General features: G+C 40.0%; 1 protein-coding gene and 1 pseudogene across 1 annotated transcript; one reads left to right on the plus strand and one right to left on the minus strand.

The window, feature by feature from the left end:
• Nucleotides 1-636: 636 nt before the first annotated feature.
• LOC123997183 (CTD small phosphatase-like protein 3) lies at nucleotides 637-22586 on the minus strand. Its single transcript, XM_046301316.1, is given in 12 exon segments — nucleotides 637-1625; nucleotides 2756-2851; nucleotides 2959-3085; nucleotides 3300-3379; nucleotides 4672-4734; nucleotides 4877-4963; nucleotides 5110-5136; nucleotides 5138-5222; nucleotides 6874-6985; nucleotides 7711-7845; nucleotides 7941-8070; nucleotides 21879-22586. Coding segments are annotated over 12 exon segments (1110 nt in total). The 5' UTR covers nucleotides 21981-22586; the 3' UTR covers nucleotides 637-1559.
• Nucleotides 15579-17959, plus strand: LOC123997184 (annotated as a pseudogene).
• Nucleotides 22587-24667: the final 2081 nt, after the last annotated feature.

A 24667-nucleotide genomic window follows, 5' to 3' on the forward strand; every position in this document is an offset into this window, starting at 1 on the left:
AGAGCAAACAGCAGATAGGCAACTTCACATTTAGTATGTAATCCCTACAATACAACCTGACAAGTAATATCAGTCATGTTGATATTGCTTGCTTTTCCTCATGGTTTTCTGCCCTTAACCTTGTTCTGAACACCTCCAAAACAAAGGTAATGTGGTTTTGTAAGAAGAATTCCCCTCTCCCCACAGGTGTGATTACTGCCTCTGATGGTTTAGAGCTTGAGTTAGTCACTCAAGTACTTGAGAGTATGGCTAGATGGCACACTGTCCTTCTCTCAGCACATATCAAAGCTGTAGGCTAAAGTTAAATCTAGACTTGGTTTCCTCTCATCACATCAGCTGCCAAACTAACTGATTAGATGACCATCCTACCCACAATGGGTAGGATGGGTAACTTCTCAATCAAATTTTAAGAAAAAAAAATTAGTAAGGTTCAGCCACCGCCCACCATAGGCTTTCATAGGATCGAGACCATATGGAGCAAATACATCAACAGCGTAGCCTATACACCAGGGGGCTCGTGTCCAGATTGAAAACAAATCTTACTTCAATCTTAATGGAAAGTCACCAGCAGGTGATCAATCAAATAAAAACATTGTTATGCACACCGGTCCACCCAGAGATTTAAAAACAAATCAGTTACTCAAACTTTATTTTTTATTTGCAAGCATGTAGGTTTCCAAGACATTCTGAAATTAACCTACCCAGACCTTTGTGTCGACAGAAAAGTGACCATGTGCCAACCCCCGAGCGACCGATTTGTGAAGTATGTTGAAACTTAAGGTAAGAGAATAGGGAAACCAACAATAGCTGTCTTTGGGTTCTAACCGCATGTGGGGGGGAAACGGAGTAGAATTTCACAGTAGCTTTGGCAAGACCGTCCGTTGAAAGGAGGGATGGGGATATGTTCAAGTTTGACAAGTTAGTTCTTACAATTAATATTTCCAGGTCAATACATTGTCAGAATTCCATATAAATATACATTTCACAGATTAGTACAAAAAAACAATCAAATAGGCTAACCATGAACGTAATATGTTGGGAGTAGATGCTTGACATTTCTGCAGTGTAGGCCTACTAAAAAAAGGCACTCAAAGGGAGACGATATGCGTGTAAAAATTCCCAGAATTATCCAAACAGAAAACTAAATCATGACATTTATCAAATAAAACCTGAAAAATACCATTGTGGTTTAAGTTGTTTGTTAGTTACAGAAACTGCTCTGGCTGTTGTTGTGTTACATACTCTGATTATTTTAGTGACAATATGTAGATCACTTAAAAAGCTATTTTCTGTCAATAAATTAGCATGATTAAGTATAAACATTTGAAGTTGCTATTTCAAGTGGTTTTGTTTTTTTCTAACTATTAGGGATGTTTTGCTCTGCAGAGTGATATTGTGTGGAAACCTATCTCAACTGTACATGTTTGAAATTAAAATACTACATTAGTAACCTGCTGGTCATTCAGGGATCATACAGAAGGGCAAGGATAGTACACAAAGATCCAATTCATGTTCACAATTAAACACATTCCAGGATAAGGATGATCAGAAGCATTTTCTCAATCCTCAGAGAGCAATCTGTGAAAGTGGTCCGTCCTCCTCTTCAGTACTTCCCGGAAATCATCCTACAGAAAAATTGTGATTTCAAATTAGTAAACATCAACTATTTCTTTGGTAGGTCAATTGCTGGGGATGTTTCTTGTGGAATTACAAGTGGTCTTGAACAACATTTCCAAACATAAGACAAGTTTGACTTGTGGTATTTTGTAGAAGACTGGCTAAGTGTTTAGAGATTGACTCGAGGTTTGTTCCTCTGCTTTCTCTACACCCAAGGGAACATGTTTTTCACAAGGATCCCATTGTATATCTACTTCCCGAATTAGAGCTCTGTAGCATGTGACGTTTTTTGTCTTCTAGGATTAAATCCAGTTTGGCAAGTATACTGAACATAAATAAATGCAACATGAAACGATTTCAACAATCCTACTGAGTTTATATATAGAAATAATTCAATTGAAATATATTCATTAGGCTCTAATCTATGGATTTTACATGACTGGGCAGGGGTGCAGCCATGGATGGGCATAGGCTCAGTCAGAATTAGTTTTCCCCCCCAACAGACAGAAATATTTATAATTTTCATCAACTGTCAATTGCACAGCTGAAGAAGCCAAATGGAGATCTGGGGCTAGCCTGGTTACACGTGGTTTGCGGTTGGACTTAATACCATATTCTCTCAAAATACGTTGGAGACTGCTTATGGTAGAGCAATGAACATTCAATTCTATGGCAACAGCTCTGGTGGATATTCATGCAGTCAGCATGCCAATTGCACGCTCCTTTAAAACTTGAGACATCTGTGGCATTGTGTTGTGATAAAATTGCACATTTTAGAGTGGCCTTTTATTGTCCCCCAGCACAAGGTGCACCTGTGTAATGATCATGCTGTTTAATCAGCTTCTTGATATGCCACACCTGTCCAGGAGATGGATTATCCTATTAAAAGGAGAAATGCTCACTAACAGAGATGTGAACAATCTTGTGCACAACATTTGAGAGAAATAAGCTTTTTGTACATGTGGAAAATGTATTATTTCATGAAACATGAGACCAACACTTTACATGTTGGGTTAATATTGTTGTTCAGTATAGGTAGCAAATTATGGAAATGTAAAGATTTCTTTAAAAAAGACAATACCCAAAATAAAAATACTTATGCCCTGTGAGGTGGGATACCAAATCATTGTCAACTTACTGCTCCTGACAGTCTCTCAAGACACGGGATGAGCTTCTGAAGTTCTTTGTCATCATCATTTCCAGACCAGCTTTTGATGGGAAGCACATTCATCAGCTGCAGAAATAAAAGTAGGAAGTTAAGTTTATTAAAACCACTCTGCATCCAAAAAAACAACAAATCATTTTATAATTAAGTGAATAACAACATCACAGCAAATGTACATGGTAGGGGTACGTGTGTGGAGCGTTGTCCAAAACCACTGTCTTAGCAAGGTCCCTCTCAAGTACACCCAAGTCCTTGACATAGTGCCCCAGAACACAGGTACAGTTCTGTTGATACAAACGGTGTCTATAAAAAGGGAAAAATAAATAAAAAGGAGATTAATGCACATTTCAAGTACATCCAAATATCAACTGAAATATGGTCCTCAAATCAGATGATATTGTCAGCCTGTCTCTGGTAAACAAAACTCTGCAGCTGCAATATCTCTAAAACAATACAGCAAAACAAGTATGGCTAAAATAACAGACCGGAACACAAGTCACAATGTAAATTCTCATACCGAAAAAGCCTTCTCTTTGGGTCCAAGATGTCCAGGATTTTATCTGCATATTCTTTCTTCGCAGATGTATAAACAAACATCTGAAAACAAACACATTTGATATATTTAATTAAATGTCCTTAACCCCCTTGAGTTGGTCCATGCCCCTGCAAAAATCAATTAGCATAATACAAAAATCCCTATACAAATTCATCAGTTTAAACCAGATGTTTTTTTGTTACATTGAATGCATCTCAATCCAACACATCTGTGGTGAAAGGTGACAGAGCTACAGTGGTGTTTGCCAGACCATGAGAGATCCCGAAAATTGGTCACCTCACAAAATCGTCAGTAGCGTCCAAACAGTTTGGCCTACAAACTATTATGACCCCTCTATGGAAAGACGACTCTCACGAACACGATGGTGTTCAGAAAGTATTCAGACGCCTCGACCTTCTCCACATTCTAAAATTGATTATATTGTTCCCCCCCTTATCAATCTACACAATAGTGACAAAGTAAAAACTGCCAAAGTAAAAGCTGCCAACACCATTCTTCACCGAAGGGCTGGTGCAAGGTTTCCTCCAGACATGACGCTTGGCATTCAGGCCAAAGAGTTCAATCTTGGTTTCATTAGAACAGAGAATATTTTTTCCTCATGGTCTGAATCCTTTAGGTGCCTTTCGGCAAAGTCCAAGCAGGCTGTCATGTGCCATTTACTGAGGAGTGGCTTCCATCTGGCCACTCTACCATAAAGGCCTGATTGGTTGTCCTTCTGGAAGGTTCTCCCATCTCCACAGAGGAACTCTTGAGCTCTTTTAGAGTGACCATCGGGTTCTTGGTCACCTCCCTGACCAAGTTCCTTCCCCCCCGATTGAGTTGGAACTACCAAAACCTATTTTCATTTAAGAATGGAGGAAACTCTGACCTTAAAATGCTGCAGAATTGCATCTTGTCTCGGAGCTCTACTGACAATTCCTTCGACCGCATGGCTTGGTTTTTGCTCTGACATGCACTGTCAACTGTGGGACTTAATAGACAGGTGTGTGCCTTTCCAATCAATTGAATTTACCACAGGTGGACTCCAATCACATTGCATTTACATCTTAAGGATGATCAATGGAAACAGGATGTACCGGAGGTCAATTTCAAATCTCACACCAAATGTTTTGAATACTTATTTACATAAGGTATGTATTTTTTAAACATTTGCAAAAAATTCTAAAAACCTAACAAAATGTGGAAAAAGTCAATGGGTCTGAATACTTTCCGAATACGCTGTAGCTTAGTAGAACCCCCACAATGGCTGAAAAGTTCAGTATGTTGCAACAAAAAAAATATATATATGGGTACAGCACACATAAGAACTTGGCAATCAAGCCTAGAAGCATACCTCAAAATGTTTTGTCATGGCTTCCAGAAATTCTTTCACATGTGGTCGTAGAATCACGTAGACCTATTGAGTTAAGAGAAGATGTTACAATCTTCTCTGTTACTGTCATTATAAAACAGGCATTCATTCTATCTAAAAAAAAATATTTTAAATAAAATCAACACCAGTCATTACAAGTCTAGAAGGAACTGGTTGATTCACTCACCTTGTACGGATTGTCCTGGAAACATGTGCGGAAGGTGTACTCTGCATCCTCAATCACATTCAGAGAGCTGTACATGAGTGTTTCATCCTAGAACACAGAAATAATTCCAAACAATTGGTACCACCGTGTTTGATTTAATACATAAAATAAATATTCATATACATTTTTTTTTTTTTAATCAGGTAAATGCTTTGTTTAGTCACTGAACTCAAAAAGTTAAACCCAACACTCACCAGATCTAAAACTAGCGTAGCTTGGGGGAGTACTCCTCGTCTTAGGTGGAATGTCTCTTATGCAGGGTTTGGATTGCTGGCATTTGGATGGAATGTTCTTCATGAAAGCAAAGCTAAAGACAACAATGCAACAGATTCAAAATACTTTCAGGACAAGGGAGTGAGTCCTCCAGAACCACGGACAATGGGAAAGCGATTCTGGGCAGTGGATTATTTCAGAGGTGCATCACAAAGCAGAAACTATTAAGTCGGTCAGACTGGCCAGCTAACTTGTAAGTTATTTGATACCATTTTGGTGGTTTGTTGGTAACTCTTTGATCCTGCATTTTAATATAACCCCATAGGTGATTCAACTCAATAAGTAGACATTGTATTTAATAATATATGTTATGGCATGCAGAAGGGATGCACCAAAGTTTTTTTTCTGATACAGGTAACCGATATTTTCAATTTTAGCAACCTTTTAAGCACTCGAGTACAGTTAAATAGTTAACACACACATCGGCGCAGCGGTCTAAGGCACTGCATCTCAGTGCAAGAGGCGTCACTACAGTCCCTGGTTCGAATCCAAGCTATATCACATTCGGCCGTGATTGGGAGTTCCATAGGGCGGCGCACAATTGGCCCAGCGTCGTCCAGGTTTGGCCCGGGAAGGCAGTCATTGTAAATAAGAATTTGTTCTTAACCGTCTTGCCTAGTTAAAATAAAAAGGTCACACACACAAAAAGTTATTTTATTGCCATTTACAAAATGTCCCCAATTACCAGTAAAACAATCAAAACCTATTTCTTTCACTTACTTGCTGTTTCATTGTTCATTTGTTCAGTCGTTTCATTCTCAACCAGGATTTCATCATACATGTCAAGCAGTGAAGTTTCAGCTGTCTGTCTATGGCCTCTCTTCCTCGGTGCGCACTGTCGCTGTGTCCATTTCCATCCTGTCCAGCTGTGTATGTAACATTTCACGTAAACTCTGCTTCTTGTCTGCGTCAAAGTAGCGGTCCTTGTACTTAGCATCGAGCATGGTGGCAACACAGTAAAAAGGCTCAGAGAGAATACCACCGAATCGCTTGTTCACAGCTTCCAGTACTTTTGTAAGTTAACCCCACGGTCTGTGTCGGCAGTTTTGTTGAGCAGGCGTTTCAATGCCTTGACAAAGGGTATCACGTCTGCTGCAGACACAGTTAATTAGCTTATTTCTCAAGTCAGTGCGATTGGTGATAGGAGTGTGTTCATTTTTCCAAGTTTCAAACATGTTCTCAAATGCCATTGAAATGGCAGCAGCGGTAAGAGAACTAGCACATTCTTGAGCATGGAATATGGTTTGCCTCAGTACGTAATCCTCGTCGACCCACTATGCTGTCAGACTCAGCATGCTCATAGGGCTGACATCGCTGGTCAAAATATCAGCCGTGACGCCCATAACAAGTAGCATAATGAATTCCATTATTTTGCCGTTAATGGATTTTTCCTGAGTTGTCTCGCTGAAATTTTCTTACTCTTTCAAATGACTGCTCAACCTGAACTTATTAAGTTGTTGGAAGTGTGCACTTAGTATTTTTATGCTTTTGTTCTGTGTAGCGCTGTATTCTTCATGTCGTCATTATGTCATCTACCTACGTTATTCACATCAGCTTTGACATCGTTTTTTGTCATTTTTAAGCTAATATCAGCCGTTATGCTCACCGATATATTGTGCATCCCTAGAGTGCAGCCCTATAATTGTATTCCACAGCACCAAGAACAAAATATAAAAATAACTCACGGGCTGAAAGTGTCATTGCAGTCCTCATCTCCAGCGAGAAGGCTAATGGAACCATAGCCAAACACACACGGCTCTGGGCTCATCACATCACCACTGCTGGGGGTTCTCACATCTGAATAGGAAAAAACTGCCTTGATTAAAATGAATAGGACTCATTCACCCTGGTATATGACTAGAACAATTAAGATGTTACTGTGCTGACCTCATCCACTCTTGCCTCAAGAAACATAGAATGACATGCATGTTTGATAAACAATGCAAGTCCTTGCTAGCCTATACAGTAGTTTGTTAATTTGAAACTGACAAATGACAGTTTCTATGTAAACAAAAAGGGCTACCCAATGGACCCCGGAAAGTGCCAAATCATGATGGCCTATTCTCCAAGACGAAGAAAGTATGTTCTGCTTTACACAAAACATTTCTATCCGAACGCTGTGAAAAACTGCACACCCATGTACTAGCCTCTGGTCTTTCAGGCAGATTATCCCACCTGCATACAAAAGCTAACACACACTCGTATGCTTCCCTAATAAATCAAATCTAATTGTCACGTGCACCGAATACAACAGGTGTACCTTACTGTAAAATGCTTACTAACAATGCAGTTCAAGAAATCGAGTTAAGAAAATATTTACTAAATAGTTTTTTTTATTATTATCCAAAAGTAACAAGAAAAGTACATAACAACGAGGCTATACCGAGTCAATGTGTGAGGGTAGTGACTATGCATAGATAATAAACAGCTAGTAGCAGCAGTATAAAAAAAACACTTTGGTCCTCGACTTGGCGCTCCGGTACCGCTTGTGTGGAAGTATGCAATTTTGAGCCTATACTTACTTTCCTTGGTAGGAGTGAGGAAACGGACAACGGGGGAGTAGATATTTCGCACAGTGGAATTGAGGGGAAAGGAGGGGTTTAGCTCCGACAATACCCGGTGATGGCGCACATTAACGGGGGTCTTGAAGTCCAGATCTAGAAATGTATACAGAATGATTCAGTCAGTATTGAGTTGCCATTTTGAAATAAATGTCAATAGAGCAATTGCATTCACCAAAATTAACAGGTACCTTCTCTTTCTTCATAGTCTGGGGCTGCCACCCTTTTCCTCCCATGCCCTTGTACAAGAGGACGCTTTGTAGAGGTGGGGATATCATCAGAGTAGAGTGACTGGTCGTATAGCTGTTGTACCTCTTCATCCTACACACAGAAAATATAATTGAGACAACAGTATGAAAAAGTAGCCAAAGGTTCTCATCAAAAGGATCAGAATACCCCCCTACAGCTAAATGACGTAGAGAGCAGAGACTTACCGATTGACGGCCAAGTTAGCTACCAAAGCCTGATCATTTTAGCCCTACTAGCCTGCATTAGGTTAGCCCTACCAACCTGCATGAGTCAGCCAGTTGCTATCAACACCTAGCTTACAACTACATTAAACTAAACTAAATTTGAGAAAATACATAAACACCATCTAACCAGTTAGCCAGCCAGCCTAGCTAGCCACCTAGCCAGAGAACAACCACAGACAGGATTAGTTATAAATATATTTGGAAAAACTAGGCAGGAACCCACAGAACACAAAAAATGCCAGCAGATAAAGTAGAGAAATCAACTTACTGATTGACTTAGCTACCAAAGTCAAAGAGCCAAGGAGAAGCAGCTAGCTAACCAATAGGATATAGGTTACAGGCTTCACATTCACGCTAAGCACAGAACCTGGTTTCTGTCATTATATCATTCCCCAACCCATGCCTCCCACTGGTTATATTAAGCCATCAAAGTCCTCCGGGGTGAAACGAGCACCACATACAGTAGAAGTGAGCATGATCCCCATACTCCAATACGCTAGCTTCAACCGGACAAACCATTCCGACTTCAGTTTACTTGTCATTTTTTGGCCACAAACAAGTCGTAATCCCTTCCTTGTAGGTAGTACAGCACTAGTTACAAATGAAAACGACTAACACTCGCTCGCTCGACTACCAAACACACAGGACATGGTTTCATTGTGGATGTACATAGTAGCGTACCAGCACCAACATTTGGTTTGGAATGTAATTACATGTTAGCATGGCTAGTAGCTAACATTAGCAAGCTGGAACTAGCTTCTATCTTTTTTTTAGCGAGCTGGAACTAGCCTTTTTATTATTTTTATTTTATTTTATGAACAACAAATCAATACATAAAGCACATGAGGGAACAGAAGCATACATATATTACAAACAATGGACAATCGAGCTAGGGGGTACAATATCACATTACAATTACACAAGGACCTTAAGGGACATACATATCCTTACAATTCTAACCGCTTTTTTGTTAGTAGAGCATATAAAAATACAGTTAAATTTATTTTTGTAGGGTACGAAAATGTGGTTTTCTGTTTGTAAATTTACATTTGGTATATGAAATTTGGCCCAAAGAATAATTAAATTAATTACAATAAAAATGTTTCAGCTTATTTCTATTGTATGTAAAGAATCCAAACAGTACATCTCTCCACAAGTGTAAAATCTTCATAAATGTGTTCAATTATAAACCTACTGATGTCTTGCCACAGTTTTCTTACTTGAATACAATGCCAAAAAAGATGCAACACTGTTTCCGGGTGGTCATTACAAAAGGAGCAATTTCAGTTTGTTTTCCTTAAACTTCTTCATATAGTGGTTGGCAGGATATTTATGAATCATTTTAAAGGAAACTTCCTTAATTTTGTTAACAAGTAGATACGTGTGTGGCAACATCCAAACTTTTACCAACAGATATTATCAATAAATCCATTCCAATAAGGCATGGCATAAGGTATGGATACAACATCCTGCTGAAACAAGGTTTGTATCGCTCTGTTGTTGAATGGACCAAAAGAGAAACAAATCTTTCCTACTGATGAATCAGAATCAATAGAAGGAAGGCTCTGAGGGTCAGGTCATGACACGTTCCTGAATAACATAGCAACACCTGAGGGAATGGCATCTAAAACAATTGCAAAATCTTTAGGCGTTACAGGGACCTTGTAAAATTATAATAATTCTTTATAACTGAGTAAAAGACCCTCTGCATTTACCAGTTGGCTCACCAATAGGATATTATTTCAGAACCAATATTCTAAAAACAAAGAAGTATTTTTATCAAATATATCCCAGTTATTCCATATATAATAGCTGGGTGGAGAAATATTGTGTTTATAAATTAAGGACCATGACAAGAAACGACGCCAGGACAGCGGAGTCAATCACCACCTTCCGGAGACACCTGAAACCCCACCTCTTTAAGGAATACTTAGGATAGGATAAAGTAATCCTTCTCACCCCCCCTTAAAATATTTAGATTCACTATTGTAAAGTGGCTGTTCCACTGGATGTCATAAGGTGAATGCACCAATTTGTAAGTCGCTCTGGATAAGAGCGTCTGCTAAATGACTTAAATGTAATGTAAATGTAAAGAAAACCTGCCGATGAAAAGCAGAAAGTTACACTGGAACTTTGTCAATATTATAATTGCAAAACAACATGAAATTAAGGCCACCAAAAAGTAGAGTAGACATGATGAGGAATACAATTCCAGATAGAAGTGGGTCTTCTTAGGAATGGTTTTATCCAATTGGTCTTAAAAGTATTATTTAAAAGTAGTAAAGTCCAGAAAATTCAGTCCACCATTCTCATAAGTGTTCATTACAACAGTTTCTCATGTAATGGGTACAGTTTCTCCACAGAAAGTTGAAAAGCATCTGGTCTATCTCCTTGCTTATTTTACTGTCAAGATATAGATAAGAGCACCATATGTTAGTCTAGAGATACCGTCGGCCTTGGTTATTAGGACTCTACCTTTTAAAGATAAGTCCCTCTGTAGCTTCTTGTGTTTTTTTTAATAAGATGGTTAAAATTTAGTAAGCCTCTAGACTTCTGATCCTTTGTAATGGCCTGAATATGTAAGTTATTCTTTTACTGGAATACCATAATATGAAGGTGTCACAATCTTTGACAGGTATGAGTTCACATTTATTAATGATAAGATATAGACCAGACGCTTTGGAAAAGGATTGTATCACATTGATCGATCTGGGAATTTGGTCTTTCAGAAAAAGTGTAGTATCAGCCAGCTGGCTTATAATAATTTATTTACCAGCTAAGGAAATACCTTGTACAGGACTATTATTTAAAGAATTTGCAAGAAGTTTGGTGATTAATAAAAACAGGTACGGAGAGAGAGAGGAATTAGGCAAGGTTGTCCTAACTTTTTATGGCTGCAGGGGCAGTATTGACTAGCTTGGATGAAAAGGTGCCCATTGTAAATAGCCAGCTCCTCAGTCGCAGTTGCTAATATATGCATATTATTATTAGTATTGGATAGAAAACACCAAAGTTTCCAAAACTGTCAAAATATTGTCTGTGGGTATAACAGAAGTGATATTGCAGGTGAAACCCGGAGGAAAATCAAAGCAGGAAGTGGCTTCTGTTTTGAAAACTCCATGTTCCATAGCCTCCCTTTGCTGGATTTAAAGGGATATGAACCACATTCCTTTTCCTATCGCTTCCTCAAGGTGTCAAACGTCTTCAGACATAGTTTCAGGCTTTTATTTTGAAAAATGAGCCAGAAAGATAACATTGCGTCAAGTGGTCACATGAGTTTTGCTCGCGCAACAGAGTTTGGATACGTATGGCTTTTCCCTCTCCTACTGTGAAAGACATTTGCAGTTGATATATTATCGATTATATATTTTAAAAACAACCTGAGGATTGATTATAAAAAAACATTTGACATGTTTCTGTGGACATTATGGAAACTATTTGGAATTGGTCTGCGTTGTCGTGACCGCTCTTTCCTGTGGATTTCTGAACATACCTCTGTTTGGCGTAATATTTTGGATATAAAAAAAAAAATCTTTATGGAACAAAAGGAACATTTGTGTAACTGAGTCTCATGAGTGAAAACATCTGAAGATCAAAGGTAAACGAGTAATTTGATTGCTTTTCTGATTTTCATGACCAAGCTACTTAATGCTAAATGTACATAAGGTTTTGTCGTGCGATCGATAAACTTACAAACGCTTGGATTGCTTTCGCTGTAAAGCATAATTTCAAAATCTGACACGACAGGTGGATTAACAAAAGGCTAAGATGTGTTTTCCTATATTGCACTTGTGATTTAATGAATATAAATATTTATAGTAATATTTATTGAATGTAGCGCTATGCTATTCCGCGGTTGTTGATGACACTTAGTGGGATTGCAGCCATAACAAGTTAACTCAAATCTAGGTGAGGTGCCATATTTCAATTTGATAAAGCTGTTACCATTTGCATATAGAGTCTTAATAGTCTTAGAGAAATTCCCCAAAGCCAAGCCTCTCAAGGGAGTGGAAGAGAAACCGATGCTCTACTGTGTCAAATGCTTTATAAAAATCTAAAATATAATACGAAGCTATCCTCAGTTATTATCTATTTTACCTTTATTTTACTAGGCAAGTCAGTTAAGAACAAATTCTTATTTTCAATGACAGCCCAGGAACAGTGGGTTAACTGCCTGTTCAGGGGCAGAACAACAGATTTTGTACCTTGTCAGCTCGGGGATTTGAACTTGCAACCTTTCGGTTACTAGTCCAATGCTCTAACCACTAGGCTACCCTGAGTAGTCAAGTATGTCTAATACTAGTCTGACATTGTTAGAAATGTGTCTGTTCCTCATGAAGCCAGACTGTTTCATCAATAATTGCATCCAGGACTTCTTTAATTATTTTTGCAAGTAGTAAGGCTAATTAAGAAGACAAATTGGATGGCAGTTATCAATGAGCAGCACTTCTTTTTTAGGATTAGGTATTAGTGTTATTAACCTCTAACTCATTATAAAGGGAAGTTATCTTAATGGTCACCTTTTCCTCCTCAGCTCTTAGCAAGATTTTTTCAAATTTAAAGAGCTCCCAGTTCTTGCAATAAGATTTTTATTCACAAGCCCTTTCCCAAAAGTGTGAGAGCAGATCTTTAACCTCAAATTTAACTATATCATTATTTAATAATGAGCTATTTAGCTTCCAGTAGGATGCTCTACCAAGGTTAGTATCAGGGGTAAATATTTTGATATCAATGTAAATATCCCTATGGTCTGTGAAGGGAGTAGAACAAATATTTGTAGTAACACACCCACTATCAATACATTTGGATATAAGCCAAAAATCTATTCTGGGCTGTCTGGAACCTGTTTTGTTACTCCAAGTGAATGATCTGTCGGCCGGAAACCTCTCTCTCTCCATATATCAGTAAGATCAAACTTTTCCATAACAAGTATTATACCCAAATTCTGATTGGTTGGCCTACCTGGGGGCCATTTAGCAGTTGAATTATCTATTGTAATGTTAACCTCTGCACGGAACCCGGTAGCGGGATGAAATTCAACAACATATGGTGATCGCTACATAAATAGTCATATTAAGCATTTATGAAAATACAAGTGTCATGTTTTGAAAGCCTAGAATCACGCTAATCCAACTGCGTTGTCAGATTTAAAAAAGGATTTACTGCGAAAGAATACGATGCGATTATGTGAGGATAGAGCCCCATAAAAAACAACTATTTCAACCAGCACAGGCGTAACAAAACCACAAACTGCAATAAAATAAATTGTTTACCTTTGACGATCTTCCTCTGTTTGCAATCCCAATGCTCATTGCTACACAATGAATGGTCTTTTGTTTGATAAAATCCACTTTTATAGCCTAACATGAAACATTTTGTGAACCGCTTGTGTCGTGAATTCCGTCTCATTCCATTTGACGACACATTCGAGGTAAATACACACACAAAACGTGACTTTTCCAGTCATGTTTGGTTTCATTGCAATCAACTGGTTTGTTTGGTATTAGTGTTATTGGTTGTGTTAAAACTGGGGCCTGTTGCACAAAAGTAGAATTAAGACATCCGGGATAAATGACTCAGCTGAGCTCAATGAAGCCAAAACATGTGCGTCCAGGCTTAATTGGTTGCACAAAGACCAAGCCAGGATGAGCAGACACGGATTCATTAAGCCAGGTGAAACCAATCCTGGATAGGTGCGCGCTCACGGCTCACTCAAATAGACCCCGCCACAGATCAGATTAACTGATTTACCATGGCAACTAGAGCCGCGTACTTTTCCTCGTCGGAAGCACAAATCCTCATGGAGGCATACGAGGAGGTAAAAGATAATTAAGAAGGCAACACCGCCACAGTGATAAAGCAAAGAGAAAAAGCGTGGCAAAGTATTGCAGACCGCCTGAATGCGTAAGTAGTGCACAATTACACACTCACCGCTCCGCTGAAACATCACAATTACAATTCAAATATTTAATTCACATCTCCAAAAACGCAGTTGTACTGTAATTATGAAACGGTTAAATTTTTAATTGAAATGCACTGCAGATATGAGTGAAATTGTGTAAAGTAAGTCCATCACACTGTATAAAGCTATGATAAATTATTATTAAAGCCTTACATTATTATTTAACGTTACTACGCTCAGTACGTTTTAATCTTAGCCGTTGTACTCTGCTTCTTATGTTGTCCACCGTTTTTTTGTGTTTCTCCTGCTTTCATTAATGTAAAGCTGCTTTGACAGAATGAAACAATTGTGAAAAGTGCTATATAAATAAAATTTAATTTAATAAATAGATGAGCTATAATAATAATCACTAATTTATATAGCGCCTTTCAAAGGACCCAAGGTCGGTTGCTCACTGCACTGCAAAAATGTCTTTCTTACTTAGTGAATATTTTCTTGAGCAAAATTACCTAGGAAAATAAGCAAAAAAATCTGCCAGTGAAACGAGAACTTTTCTAAAATTAAGTGTTTATGGAAAAAGTAAACTTATTTCAAGAGAATTTTTATTATATTGACAGATTTTTTATTTGCTTGTTTTAAGCACACATTTACTTAAAGTTTATATTTTTTGTCTAAACTATACTTATTTTGCTAGGTCATTTAGCAAATCAAGAAAATACATCTTTATTTAAGTTTTTTGTTTGTTGATATTTTTACTGAAAACAAGACAAAAATACCAAGTAATTTTTTGCAGTGTGACTCCATTAAATGTGTGTGTGTGTGTGTGTGTGTGTATATTAAACATGAACAGGCCAAAACGGACATGGCAGCAGGTCAAAATCAAATACAAGAACATTCTGCAGAATGGTATGGTCCCTGACTAATATTTAAGCACAAGCATATATTGTACCCAGAAGGTGCCTGCTCACACATTGTCTGTACTGTTTTAGCAGTGAAAAAGAATACCCACAGACAAGGCACGGGTGGTGGGTCACCAAAGGCTGACCTTACCCCAGCAGAGGACATGGCCTTGGAGCTAAATAAAGGCAGGCCCGTCTTAGAGGGGATCCCTGGGGGGAAAGAGACGAGCATAGGTTCCTCCCAAGATGCCACCCGCTTCATTCGAGGTATGTCCTTCCATCTCTACATGGGATACAACCACATTCATATTGAATCAATTTGGACTGTCTGACTTTGGTTTACCTATTGCCTTGCAGTGTCTGGCAGCACTATGTTCCTGTTAGAGCCACCAGCACAAGCACCAGACGATGCTGATCCAGTGAGTACTCCATCAAAGGCATACTGTAGGCCTGGCATGTCTTGTCTACTAGCTTCAATATGAATCTGATTAAATGTGATAGGGTGAAGGCCCCAGTGCAGCAGCAACAGCACATGATGGAGACGATGATGATGAGGGAGACCATCTCTCTGGATTCCAGAAGGCATGAGGTATCATGGTAAGACTGTGAAAGTACTATTTACTCTACAATGGTGAGGAGTCCTCTACAATGGTGAGGAGTCAAAATCAAAAAATCTAATTTCTTTTACAGGACCCAGATGCTATACAGTGGGAAAACCAGCCTGGCAACATAGTGCGTATTAATAAAAGGACACCACATCCTGCCAAATTCCAGCTGCGCTAATTGTATTGTGTTCACAGAGCTCACAAGCTATCAGAAAGTTGTATGGCAACCACCTCCGGCGCCAAATAGAACTGGCAGACATAGACATTCAGTACAAGAAGAAAAAGATGGAAAATCTTGCACTGGAGTCCGAAATAAAAAAGAGGACAATTAGGAAACTGGACCTTGAAATAAAAAAACTTGAGAGGGAGGTGAGATATGCCTTCAATGTACACTGTATGCTAACTGTAAATCAAATGTATTAATCATTATTTGTATTTCCTCCCCCAGCTCCAAGAAGATGACACAGCTCAAAATAAAAATTAGGTATATTCTCGTAAAGTCAAGTGAGCCATGACATATGAGCTCTTATTGTGAGCACACAGGACGGTGGCATCTTTCTAAGTTTTTTTTTTTTTTCCAGCAATCAGTACAACCAAGTCATCGTTATAAGGCATCGCCCTCTTTTGCCCACCCCCCCAGCACCAGGTGTGGCCACTAGCCTATATGAAGGCCCAAAATTGTGTGTTCCTTTCTGCTCTGACAATGGCATGCCCATTCGTGCGAGATGTGGTGGATGAAGAAGCACTTGTGCTGAGGAGAGCCTTCAGGCGAGAAAGGGTCTTCAGGGACCGGTTGGACCCACTGGCCTTCCCTGATGACCATCTATATGAAAGATACAGGTTTTCTGCAGATGGCATCAGGTATCTATGCAGACTACTGGGTCCCAGGATTAAGCACCGCACTGCACGGAGCCATGCACTGAGTGTGGAGCAAATGGTTTGTGTGGCCTTGTGCTTTTTTGCTAGTGGAGCCTTCCTGTACTCAGTGGGGGATGCAGAACAGCTGAACAAGGCCACAATTTGCCGCACAATAAGGAGTGTGTGTCTGGCTATCAAAGCATTAGCAGATGTCTTCATCTCCTTCCCTGGCCACAGAAGACTCTGACATCAAAGAGGAGTTCTATAGGATTGCAGGTAAGAGGATCTACAAATTACAGGACAACTGTTAACACATAGTAGGATACTCATTACTGTGACAGGTTTCCCCAATGCCCAATTGTGTGACAGGTTTCCCCAATGTCATTGGTGCAGTGGACTGCACACACATAAGGATAAAAGCCCCCTCAGGTGCCCATGAGGCCGATTTTGTGAATAGGAAATCCTTTCACAGCATTAATGTTCAGGTGAACATAACTTTTTGATATTGTCCATTGACGAACACTCTGCATTGCCAGTGATGTGCATTGATTGGTGTAATATTCCTCATCTTATGATTTCAGATGGTCTGCAATGCTGACTGTGTGATCAGCAATGTTGTGGCAAAATGGCCTGGCTCAGTCCATGACTCCAGAATCTTTCGGGCCTCTGAAATCTATCAGTGCCTATCACAAGGTAAGCCACACAACCCCTATTTATAACCATCATGGCTGTGTCAATAATATCACTGTGTTTATGATGTAGTAATGATGAGATTTTGTGTTGACAGGTGAATTCTCTGGTGTGTTGCTGGGAGACAGGGGGTATGGCTGCCAGCCTTTTCTCCTGACACCTTTCACAGACCCCCAGGAAGCATAGCAGGCCTACAACCATGCCCATGCCAGGACCAGAGTTGAAATGACCTTTGGCCTCCTGAAGGCACGCTTTCACTGCCTTCACAAATTAAGGGTCAGCCCTGTTAGGGCATGTGATATTACTGTGGCTTGTGCTGTCCTCCACAATGTGGCCTGCCTGAGGAAGGAGAGGGCCCCCAGAGTGCCACCAGCCATGGACTGGGACAATCCGGCAATCTTCCCTGATGACGACAGTGGTCGGCTGCCGAGGGACCAATATGTGTTGAATTATTTTAGTTAGTATGTGTGCTTTCAATTTGGGTTAAATATGTCCTGCGGTGGCAGAGGAATTTGGGTTTTTTTGGGTTCGTTTTTTAACGAATTTGGCCTCTTATGATGTTTGTGCGGTATACTGTGTGTAATACAAGGCTGCAGGGAGGCTACTGCATCCATTCATTTGTCTGTTCAGTTGATGTGTATGGATTTGTCCTGCATTTATTTTAGTGTGCAGACATGCAGGGTGTGTTATATACAGACCTTTGAATGTGTATGTATCATTTTGTATAATATGCTTGGATTCTGTGCTTTCCATCTTGTAGAGTCACTGTGACTTTAGTTTCGAAAGGAGCTGATGGTTTACCTGCTTTGTTTTGTCCTTATTCAATAAAGGAACATAATGTTACACATTGTGTTTTTATATTCATATGGAATGTGTATTTGTTTATATGACAGAGTACTAGGGCCACACTGAAGAAAAAGGAAAGTCATAAATTTATGAGGCTGGTTCTTTCTGCAGAAAAGCTACATATTGTTTTTACAGTTTTGATACTTATGACAATGTGATACTTAATATTCTGGCACATCAGCATGTCTTTGTTTATGAAACCATACTGAAGTACAATTTCACGAAATGCCCCGCATCTGTCATTTTAACAACTGTCCTCCTTTAAAACAACTGGTTACAATATTATGACTTGTCTTTTTTCCCTCTGTGGCCCTAATATTCTATCATTTTATATATAGTCTATGGGAAACTGTAAATTATCTAATGATAGCAACATCTAAAAATCATTTTTTATCCAAAATCATTGAAATTAATGATCACAAACATTTAAATAATGACAGTGGGTCTAGTTATATGTGATAACAATGTATAGTGAGCAGTGAAATAACTATTGGTTTCCATTTGTGGTGACTGCTGACTGACATTAGGGATGAGATTAAATAGATCCTGGAATTTAGCCTGGTCTGGAGCAGGCTAGCTCCACAGAATAAATCTCCATGGTAATTTATACCATAACATATCCTCCTGCCCCCTATCCATCTTTAGTGCAACCGGATTACGGATCAATTGAGCCAGGATCACCAAGATATCCTGGCTTAATCCCTTATCCTAGTTTTGTGCAACAGGCCCCTGGTTTGTAACACAACCAAACCGGATGGGTCATTTCGCGGGACAAATTGACTGAAAGAAACCGATTTGAAGACAACAAGTAATGACATCATTGTGCACCAATGATTTGCCCGCTGTTTCGCTGATTGACTGTATTTTAACCCAATGACCACTGATCGTCTCGAAATCTAGCTGGGTAGATAACCAATGAGCCGAGGTAAACGGCAATATGTAATGTTTATGTGTTGGAAGACCAACCCATGTAGTAAACTCCGGAGTAAAGAGGTTCATTCGCAATTGACGATTCAAACCGGAAGGAGCAAAGCATGTTGCGCACAGCATTGTTTTGGTAAAGCACATATTTGCCCTCATGTTTTTCACTGAAATTGACCATCATTCTATCTAAATGGTTGTTTTGTCTTGTTCATTTTAAAGATGGAACAACTATAAAAAGAAAAAACATGTTTTTTTTTCATTGTATTATCTAAACCAGATCTATTGTGTTCTATTCTCCTACATTCAATTCACATTTACACAAACTTCAGATTGTTCTTTCAAAAGGTACTAAGAATATGCATATCCTTGGTTCTGTGCCTGAGCTACAGGCAGTTTATTTTTTATTTATTTTACCTTTATTTAACTAGGCAAGTCAGTTAAGAACAAACCCCAGGGTAGCCTAGTATGTCTTCAGGTGAAAATTTTAAAAAGTAGGGGGGGGGGGGGGTAGCTCTAAGAGGTTAAGTCCCCTCCTATCAATAATAAACGAATTGGGAAACTTAGATAACCAATGAAGTATACATTTCTCTATAGATTCAAGCAACTCATCATTCCGAATGTAGAATAGTGGTCATGTTTGGTGTTGTACCCGTAGACGTTTACAGTAATGAGTGTAATGTCATTGTAACTGATCACAAGACAAATAAAGTGACCAAAGGGGTCACATTCCGAGTGTAGAATATTACCACCAAAGGTATTTTTCATTGTAGTGACACCAGCAGAGCGTTCAGATCCATGGGAAAGCCAAATGTCGTTGCCCCACTGTTACTTCCATAAGTTGGCATCAGCCGAAATTGAGTGAGACTCTTGAAAAAAAAGCTCAAATCTGTTTGAAATTGCAAATAAAAATAAGGTCTTGCGCTTCACATTGTTTCGTAACCCCCCAGCATTAAGAGAAACTATAGACAAAGACAACACAACAAAGATTATATAAAAGTATAAACTGTAGGATGAGTCAAAGACATAGGAGCAGTGAACGTAAACGATAAGGAACCGAGATCTGCACCATTTAAGTCAATTTAAAGTGAAAATAGCTTATTCCATAACATTTGAGCTAGACGTTATCTGGCTTTGAAATTCAACTTAAAATTATGTTCAAGATCAAACCAAGGGTTCTTGTAGTAAGAGAGACTAAAAACCCTCTTTAGTGTAATCAGGAACTATTCTGAGAAATAAAACAAATAATAATTTAAATAAATGGGTACCTACTATTTTAAGTGCATATGAAAGCTGATCATAAAATTATTTAATACAATATGTTTCACATATAAAACGTTCCTCAGACCTTTTTTGGAAATAAGTATTAATAACTAAATAGAGCAATAACTGTGTAAAGTCAGAGCAGACGTGTATGCCCTTTAAAACAGTATCTTAGTTACGGTATACATAAAAAAATAAATACAGCTTTCAATCTTCTTCGTAAGTTTGTAAACAAAATGAGGTCTTCTGGTCATACAAGAACAAACTAATACATTGAAATACCTGAGTATTCCTGAAAAATAGTCACCTGATGCTTGTTAGGTAAACAACATAAGGAAATTGAGAATACCATGGCTGAAACCATCAACCTGTTCCTTCTAGTGTGATTTTAGGGTGGAATATGGATTTCTGAACCGTTGAAGCCTCGTCCGACGAAGTAAGCAGCCTTTCCCTCATTTCGTGCTATTTTGATCGTTGGCCACAACTTGTTCCTTCTTTCTAGGTCCTCCGGGCTGAAATGCCCGGCGAAACGCATATCATGGCTCTGAAGGAAGGCGTTCTTCCTAGCAGCTTTCCAGACAGCATCAGCAGTAGAATCTGGCAGTGAAGAGGATGATGATACCGCTAGGTCTTCAATCGTTTTGCTGTTGCTTCTTGCCGAGGCGATGCACAACGTTGATGGTATCACCAACTTTGTCCTTCTCTGCAGGCAAAACTTATTGGCAGATGTGGATAGCCTCTCCTCGCTCATCTTCATTCTCCACTTCTGGCAAGCCGTAGAGTCTCAGGTTTCATTTTCTTGTGTATTGTTCCAGATCAGTGAGACCTCACCACATGCAAACTCCAGTCTTTTTCAAGCCTTCGATAACCATCCATGGTGTTCGCGCCTACCGTTTTCTCAATGGCGTCACACCTGGAGTTGATGAGTAAGGAGAGGGTAGCCACGATGTCAGAGTTCATGTTGGGTTTTTGGGGGGTGGAGGTTTGCACGGAGTAACCGGTAAAGAGGGCAATTCGTCATCAGCATTCGAAAGCATGATATTATCCATAGGCCAAGCGTAGTTATGGCAGTTGTCTATAAGCACGTTTCTCTCTTGTTGATTAGCAATAGAACGGCTAACTTCTGCCTTTTTTTGTCACGACTTTGTATGGACATGCCGAAATAAATTATCATTCCAGTCACAAGAAAGGTCTTATCTTGAACAAATAAAAATAGTTAAATAAAAATATTTTTTTAACGATCTTTCTGAAGTTTGGTACGGAGCTCGGTTAAAAAAAGCGTCTGTTCAAGCCGCCATCTTGGCACCATCTCAATTGTTTTACTTTTCGAATTGTACAAACATAGCTAGGGGATGTCACAAGTTACCACAGCTAAAGACTAAACCCACCTATTTCTACAATCTCTCTCATAATAATCTGACTATAAACCTTAACCACACTGCCAACCTTATTAATAACCTTAAATGAAGACCAAAGTGTTTTCATAAATCATTACGATAACCAATTTTGACAACCATTAGCTAGCTAACGTTAAACCAGTTAGCTATCAAGCTCCTATGCCAGTTAGCTACTGTAGTTTGTTCGCCAACGATAGTGCGTAACACGCGTAACACGCATTCGAAGTTATCATATTAAGCCAAGCAATTTTGGCAAAACAAGTTTCTCGACTTACCTTTTGAGTTACGTTCCGCGCATCTCTCTTTGAGTTCCACCGACCGTTAAACCGTGCTGATGAAGGGTCAGCAATACTTCGAGACCGAAGTCTCATCTTCATGAACTGAAATGTGTTGTGCAGCTACACAAACATTACTCGTTATACAGCTCGTGAAAATAATCATGGGCTTACTCAAAATGTCGATAGGAATAACCAGTTCCTGTTTGTGATTGTCTGTCGTCTCCCATTCGTTCTTGTGCCGTATTATTATTTTTTTATCTACCGGAAGGTTCACACAAAGAGAGTACAGTAGGAAGATAGGCATAAACTGCTTCTCCGATATAAATCCCCGATCACGTTTGTAGGCGATGTTGGTTATCTAAACTCATGCGCAGAATACGTTATCGGGTCTAACGGTCGTCTCTCGTCGAACTGTGCATGTAAAGGCCGGAAAATCAAAGGCACTCTGTCGATATAAAATATATTTTTGACAAAAATTAGATTGGAGTATTAACATGTTCAACTACTTAAGACATTTGCTCGAATCTAGGTTGTGCCTTTACATTTCTAGAAAATTAAAAACTAAGGAAGAATTGTTCACTTCTCTCATTGACTTCTCAATCTCCAAACCCTGACCTGGTCTGCTTGTTGTTTTACAAGCGTTCCCGGAAGTCTTGCGATGTTGCGCCTCTGTTTAGAAACTCTGTTGTTTACAGCTGCTGTGGGATACCCTTTTCATGCTACTTCGATACGAAGTGATTTTCGCTAACCCTAACCCCCTTCTTGACATTAACCTCAGTCTCCTAACCTGCTACGAAAAAGTCACTTCAGTATCGAAAATGTATGAAAAGAGTGTTTCCCCTATGGAAAGAGAGCCTATGACACAACTTCCGCTTTTGGATGTTAACAAGGCGACACTCAAGAGATAATAGAGAACACATCATGGATATAACCCTTTTTAGCATGGGCATGGCCATTGAGGACGTCCACCATGCTTCTGCCATTTTAAGCATGGTCAACTAGGTGGGGATTCCAATGGGTTGTAGCCTCAATGGTGCTGCCCATGCCGTCACAGACACTATAATGGCACCGATATAAAGATTAATACTTTATCTTATGGCGACACTCCTAATGTAGCAAGCATAAAATAAATGCCTGAATCTTCTATTTCGCTTGAGGGTCTATGCTAGTCACTCAATAGGATATCCTTCCGCCTGGCGGCAGGATGAGTCGAGATATTAATATCAATTAATATCCATGCCACGGGTGTGATGCGCATGCCCCCACCCCCTGTAAATACCTGGGAGCGTAGCATCACTTCCTCTTTTCATCCCTCAGCTACGCAGGTGAGCGAGAAGTGGATGTGAAGACTCTATAGGTAAGTTTTTTGTTGAATGTGTTGAGTATACTCCATTTTGGGCGATGCTTGCTCTTTGCCGAATAGTGAGTCCCATAGGGCGGCACACAATTGGCCCAGTGTCGTCTGGGTTAGGGGAGGGTTTGGCCGGGGGGCTTTCATTGGCTCATCGCGCTCTAGCGACTACTTGTGGCAGGTCAGGCTCCTGCAAGCTGACTTCAGTCACCAGTTGAACAGTTTCCTCCGACACATTGGTGCGGCTGGCTTCCGGGTTATGCAAGCAGGTGTTAAGATGCAGAGTGGCTTGGTGGGTCATGTTTCAGAGGATGCATGACTCGACCTTCGCCTCTCACGAGCCCATTGGGGAGTTGCAGCGATGAGACAAGATCGTAACAACCAATTGGATATCACGAAATTGGGTGAGATAAAGGGGATAAAAATAAGAACAAAAGAGAGAGGAACACACAGTGCCCCCTCTGGTTCACGATGTCCACCCCCCCCCCCCAACTTGGCCTAGATGCCCTGGCCCACCAGTGGCTGATTCCATCGATCCTGGACAGAATCAGGGAAATGGGTCACCAGGTCCTTCTGATTGCCCCGAGATGGCCATAACGCCACTGGTTCAGAACAATACTGTCACTCCTAGCGGGGACAGCATGGGAACTTCCTCGGAGGCCGGGCCTATTGTAACTGGTGGGGGGGCACATTGCGGCATCCGAATCCCTCCGGCCTGCAGCTGTGGGCCTGGCCACTGAACAGCGAAAATGGTCTGGTTTAAATCTTGAGCCCTCTGTTGTTAACATCGTACAGACTGCCAGGAACCCGTCTACCATGTCAACCTATGACACAATGTGGCACATGTTCTGCCAGTGGTGTGAGGAGCAGCGGCTTGCTCCAGAATCTTGCGGCATAAAAACCGTGGTCCAGTTCTTGAGGTCTTTGTTCAATGCTGGCAGGGCTGCATCCACACTTAAGGTGTACGCAGCAGTCATTTAAGCATGTCATGATGAAGAGCAAGAGGGCCCTCTTGACAGCCATCCGCTCATGGGAAGGTTTCTTAAGGGAGTCTGTTGATTACGCGCCTAAAGAGCCTCCTCAGTTCCCAAATGGGATTTTGATCTGGTTCTTGGAGTACTATCTAGACCTCACTTTGACCCTTAACACTATAGACTTGAAACCTCTTCTTAAGAATGTGTTTCTGGTGACCATCACCTCTACCAAGAGGATTGGCGAGCCCAATGCTTTATCTGTTAGTGTTATAATTTGTGTTTTACATTTTTTTGGTCGAACCTTTATTTAACTAGGCAAGTCAGTTAAGAACAAATTCTTATTTGGCCTACCCCGGCCAAACCCGGACAACGCTGGGCCAATTGTGCGCCACCCTATGGGACTCCCAATCGCGGGCCAGATGTGAGCAGCCTGGATTCGAACCAGGGACTGCTGTGATGCC

Source organism: Oncorhynchus gorbuscha, linkage group LG15 (assembly GCF_021184085.1).
Source record: "Oncorhynchus gorbuscha isolate QuinsamMale2020 ecotype Even-year linkage group LG15, OgorEven_v1.0, whole genome shotgun sequence".
Lineage (NCBI taxonomy): Eukaryota > Metazoa > Chordata > Actinopteri > Salmoniformes > Salmonidae > Oncorhynchus > Oncorhynchus gorbuscha.